The following is a 5,283-nucleotide window of genomic DNA, read 5'->3' on the forward strand; positions in this document are numbered from 1 at the left end:
GATACCAATGAGGGAGGGGGGAAAAGGGGGGATTTCGTAGGGGATTACTACATGATTTATGACCCTTCTCTGTGAGGGATTTTTGTTTATTTTTCTCGGTCTGTGTGATAATATTTTGGGCCTCGATGAAACATCTAGATTTCAGAAGTTGATTAGTGTAAGCAATTGGGATGAACTATGTCAAATGGAATGATCTATAGTCAAATAGAATAAAATAGAATGATCTATAATCATATTCAATGAGCTCTAATGAAATGGAATGATCTATAATCAAATGTAACGAAGTATAATAAAAGGGCATGATTGATATATATATATATATATATATATATATATATATATATATATATATATATATATATATATATATATATATATATATATATATATATATATATATGTAAAGGTGTACATCAATTGTGTACAAGTACCCTGGCTATTAATATCTTAGAAACAGAGAATGGTCAATATAGTGAGCGTTGATGTCAATATAGTGAGCGTTGATGTCAATATAGTGAGCGTTGATGTCAATATAGTGAGCGTTGATGTCAATATAGTGAGCGTTGATGTCAATATAGTGAGCGTTGATGTCAATATAGTGAGCGTTGATGTCAATATAGTGAGCGTAGATGTCAATATAGTGAGCGTTGATGTCAATATAGTGAGCGTTGATGTCAATATAGTGAGCGTTGATGTCAATATAGTGAGCGTTGATGTCAATATAGTGAGCGTTGATGTCAATATAGTGAGCGTTGATGTCAATATAGTGAGCGTTGATGTCAATATAGTGAGCGTTGATGTCAATATAGTGAGCGTTGATGTCAATATAGTGAGCGTTGATGTCAATATAGTGAGCGTTGATGTCAATATAGTGAGCGTAGATGTCAATATAGTGAGCGTTGATGTCAATATAGTGAGCGTTGATGTCAATATAGTGAGCGTTGATGTCAATATAGTGAGCGTTGATGTCAATATAGTGAGCGTTGATGTCAATATAGTGAGCGTTGATGTCAATATAGTGAGCGTTGATGTCAATATAGTGAGCGTTGATGTCAATATAGTGAGCGTTGATGTCAATATAGTGAGCGTTGATGTCAATATAGTGAGCGTTGATGTCAATATAGTGAGCGTTGATGTCATTATAGTGAGCGTTGATGTCAATATAGTGAGCGGTGATGTCAATATAGTGAGCGGTGATGTCAATATAGTGAGCGGTGATGTCAATATAGTGAGCGTTGATGTCAATATAGTGAGCGTTGATGTCAATATAGTGAGCGTTGATGTCAATATAGTGAGCGTTGATGTCAATATAGTGAGCGTAGATGTCAATATAGCGAGCGTTGATGTCAATATAGTGAGCGTTGATGTCATTATAGTGAGCTTTGATGTCAATATAGTGAGCGTTGATGTCAATATAGTGAGCGTTGATGTCAATATAGTGAGCGGTGATGTCAATATAGTGAGCGGTGATGTCAATATAGTGAGCGTTGATGTCAATATAGTGAGCGTTGATGTCAATATAGTGAGCGTTGATGTCAATATAGCGAGCGTTGATGTCAATATAGCGAGCGTTGATGTCAATATAGTGAGCGTTGATGTCAATATAGTGAGCATTGATGTCAATATAGCGAGCGTTGATGTCAGTATAGTGAACTTTGATGTCAATATAGCGAGCGTTGATGTCAATATAGTGAGCGTTGATGTCAATATAGCGAGCGTTGATGTCAATATAGCGAGCGTTGATGTCAATATAGCGAGCGTTGATGTCAATATAGCGAGCGTTGATGTCAATATAATGGCTGTTGATAAGAATTAAGATAACATACAAGTGATACAGCTCAGGGAACGAAGTCGCAGCAACACATACCAAAATACTGACTTCATTTGCATGGGAAAAAAATGAATTAGCTGACCAGTTCACTTAAGAAACTAATTTGACTTTAAGTAAAGTGACAAAATGCAAAATAATAAAGAAAATAAAGAACATAGATAAAATAGAGAGATGCAAGGTCGCTGTAAAATTGTGAAATCTAGTTAACTGATGGAATGATAAACAATTTAGGCCTATCCGGAGCCCTAACGAGGTGATTAGAGCTGTTAAAAAATATATATATGTCAGTGTTTTGAATATGTACGATATACAAATCTTAAACGCATCTCCCCGCCACGAGGAGCCAAACCAGAGGAGGTAGGGCCCTTCTTGAGGTTATCTTGAGATGATTTCGGGGTTTTTAGTGTCCCCGCGGCCCGGTCCTCGACCAGGCCTCCACCCCCAGGAAGCAGCCCGTGACAGCTGACTAACACCCAGGTACCTATTTACTGCTAGGTAACAGGGGCATAGGGTGAAAGAAACTTGGCCCATTTGTTTCTGCCTCGTGCGGGAATCGAACCCGCGCCGCAGAATTACGAGCCCTGCGCGCTATCCACCAGGCTACGAGGCCCCTTAGCCCTGTGGTACAACCTGGATAAATGTAGTTAGGTTTAGAGGAAGGAACATTCTTAGTCTATCTCATATCCTTTGGTGAGTAAATGAGTTTAAAGTGCACACTAAACTACTCTGTATATTTCTGAGGTGCAAACTAGGCATAACATATTGGTATGAGGTAGGGATAATGGAATAAAGTAAGGGGGTAATATACGGGTATAAGGTATAAGGTATATGGGTATAAGTTGACCAAACCACACACTAGAAAGTGAAGGGACGATGACGTTTCGACTTGATCGACTTGAGAATGGACCAGGACGGACCGAAACGTCGTCGTCCCTTCACCTTCTAGTGTGTGGTCTGGTTAACATACTTCAGCCCCGTTATTGTAACTCCTCGTCTGCATATGGGTATAAGGTAAGGATAACATACAGGTATAAGGTAAGGATAACATACAGGTATAAGGTAAGGATAACATACAGGTATAAGGTAAGGGTAACATACAGGTATAAGGTAAGGATAACATACAGGTATAAGGTAAGGATAACATACAGGTATAAGGTAGGGATAACATACAGGTATAAGGTAAGGATAACATACAGGTATAAGGTAAGGATAACATACAGGTATAAGGTAAGGATAACATACAGGTATAAGGTAGCGGTAACTAGAAACCAATACCTAATTCTACACCACAAATTACACTACAGTACATCTTCTTTTTTAAACCCTATCTACGGGGTATTTAAATAGGGTTTAAACCTATTTAAACCCTATGTAGAGTACCTCTATGACACGTGTTGGGTTAAAAACCAACTAGGCTTTAACAGATCCCATGAAATTGGATCCTGTAGAATTTGATCCCATGGACGGACGAGATATAACTTCACAGTCGCTGAGGGGATACTGTGACCCCCTTGAGCGGGATCTAATGCCTTACTGTGACCCCTTGAGCCGGATCTAATGCCTTCCCTTAGGGCACTAACATGATGTGCTTGTATGCTGCCATTCCTGGCATGAGCAGAGGCTTGGTTTGGCGGATATTGTGTCCTAAGTCAGACGACTGTGTCAGATGGATTTTTGTCGCAGGTACTGTTGGATGGTTGATGGCCAGAGACAGTGAGGTCACGACTGTGTGGTGAGGGATAATGCTCCATGCAACAGACATATAATGTTCCATGCAACACAGATATAATGCTCTATGCAACAGAGAGTGCTTCAAGCAAAGATACATAGCACTAGCCAGTCAAAATACGTCGATAGGGACATTTTAGACAGAAAGTCAGATTTAGAGACGGAATTAGAGACAGTAAGAATTAGAGACAGATTAGGAGCTAGAGACGTTATGATAATTCCAGAGGGAATTAGAGAGGGAGTGAAAGACAGATTCAGACAGGGAGTTAGAGACAGGCGTTGGACGGACCTGTCGGAGTCGCGCTGGTGGAATCGTCTGTGTCGGCGCCGTCTTCCCGACACCCGCCGCCGCCGCTGCCGCCCCGCCCGCCGCCGCCGCTGCCGCCACCGCCGCTGCCGCTGCTGTTGGTGGGAGAGGGCGACGCCACGTTCATGTTATTGGTGGAGGTGTTGTTGTTGAGGCCGTGGAGGTGAGGTGGGGAGGGCGCCCCCTTCAGGTTGCTCCTGAGGCCTAGGATGGCGTCTATGGTGTGGGAGGCGCAGGTGGGGGTGACGGTGAGGGTGGCGGCGGCCGCCCCTACACCCACAAGTGACCCGCCGCCGGCCCCGCCGCCCTCAAATCTCTCCAACACCAGTTTGGTGGAGGCTTCGGAGCGCTTAAGCTCTGTGGCGAGGTCTGGTTTGGTGGCCTCCAGAGAGTACTTGGCCTCCTGCGGCCCGCTCTCCTGGTAACTGTACTGACTCTCGCTGCCGAAGGCGTTCTCGAAGTCCCGGTGGCTCTTGGCGTCGAATGAAAGTCGACGGTGTGAGTCGACAGTGTGGGCGGGGGCTAGCGAGAGACTGGTGACCTCGCTAAGTTCAGCGGTGGTCAGGGCCATGGTCCACACACTCACACTTCACACTCGCCTAACACACTCTTCACTAGCGTGAGGGAGCCGCCTATTATATGCGAGTCGAGCGCCTCAAAAGCCACTGAGCGAGAAAGCCATCACACGGGAGAAATAAGACTCAGCGACTCATGCTGCCGCCAAATGGCCGTGCAGGAAGAGCGACTTGTGTGTGTGACAACATGTTTCCCGCCGGACCCCGGCCCTCTATCCGGCTAAGCCCCGCCCACACGCCGCCCGTCGCCCACTCCCATTGGTCCTCCACCCGCCTGTTATCATAGAGGCGGGGCTTAGCCACGGGAGGGCGTGACGTCATCACCTCTTGGCCAATCAGTTCGCAGCATGTCAAGTAATGGTTAGATGAAAGCGCTGACTCGAGCCCCAATTGAAGCGATTTGTACCGTAATGAAATTATATGTGTGTATCAAAGGAAATAAATTGATATCAACAACCCCCAGACACTAAACGGTCTTTTATCAGGAGGGCCAGAGTGAAAAATTGGGCGGGAAAACAGTTGTTAGGAGCAGATGTCTGGGGGAGAAGCAGAGCGCAGGGTGAACGAAAATTTCCCCGACTCCAGGACGCTAGGGAAATAATTGAGTAGTGACAACTCATTAGCTCTCGGCACAATGGTGGTAATGGAAAAGACCTGATACAGGCGGCCGAGCGGCACTTACTCATATAAAGATGGCGAAGCACTCAATTTGCTCTCCCTCGGGATTCGGGGGATTTTTCCCCCGGTTTCAACCGCTTTCAAAATTCCTCAGTTGCTTGACTTTTGGGGGAATAATGTTCCATTTTAAGAAGAGTAGAGGGAGGGGGTGGGGGGATATTTTG

At 44.4% G+C, this 5,283-nt stretch overlaps 1 protein-coding gene across 1 annotated transcript; it reads right to left on the bottom strand.

Moving 5' to 3' along the window:
- Positions 1-2,228: 2,228 nt before the first annotated feature.
- LOC123748738 (uncharacterized) lies at positions 2,229-4,888 on the bottom strand. The gene has a single exon (XM_069331252.1). The coding sequence runs from the start codon at positions 4,435-4,437 to the stop codon at positions 3,826-3,828; it is 612 nt and encodes a 203-aa protein (XP_069187353.1). The 5' UTR covers positions 4,438-4,888; the 3' UTR covers positions 2,229-3,825.
- Between the last annotated feature and the right edge of the window lie 395 nt (positions 4,889-5,283).

Source organism: Procambarus clarkii, chromosome 25 (assembly GCF_040958095.1).
Source record: "Procambarus clarkii isolate CNS0578487 chromosome 25, FALCON_Pclarkii_2.0, whole genome shotgun sequence".
NCBI lineage: Eukaryota > Metazoa > Arthropoda > Malacostraca > Decapoda > Cambaridae > Procambarus > Procambarus clarkii.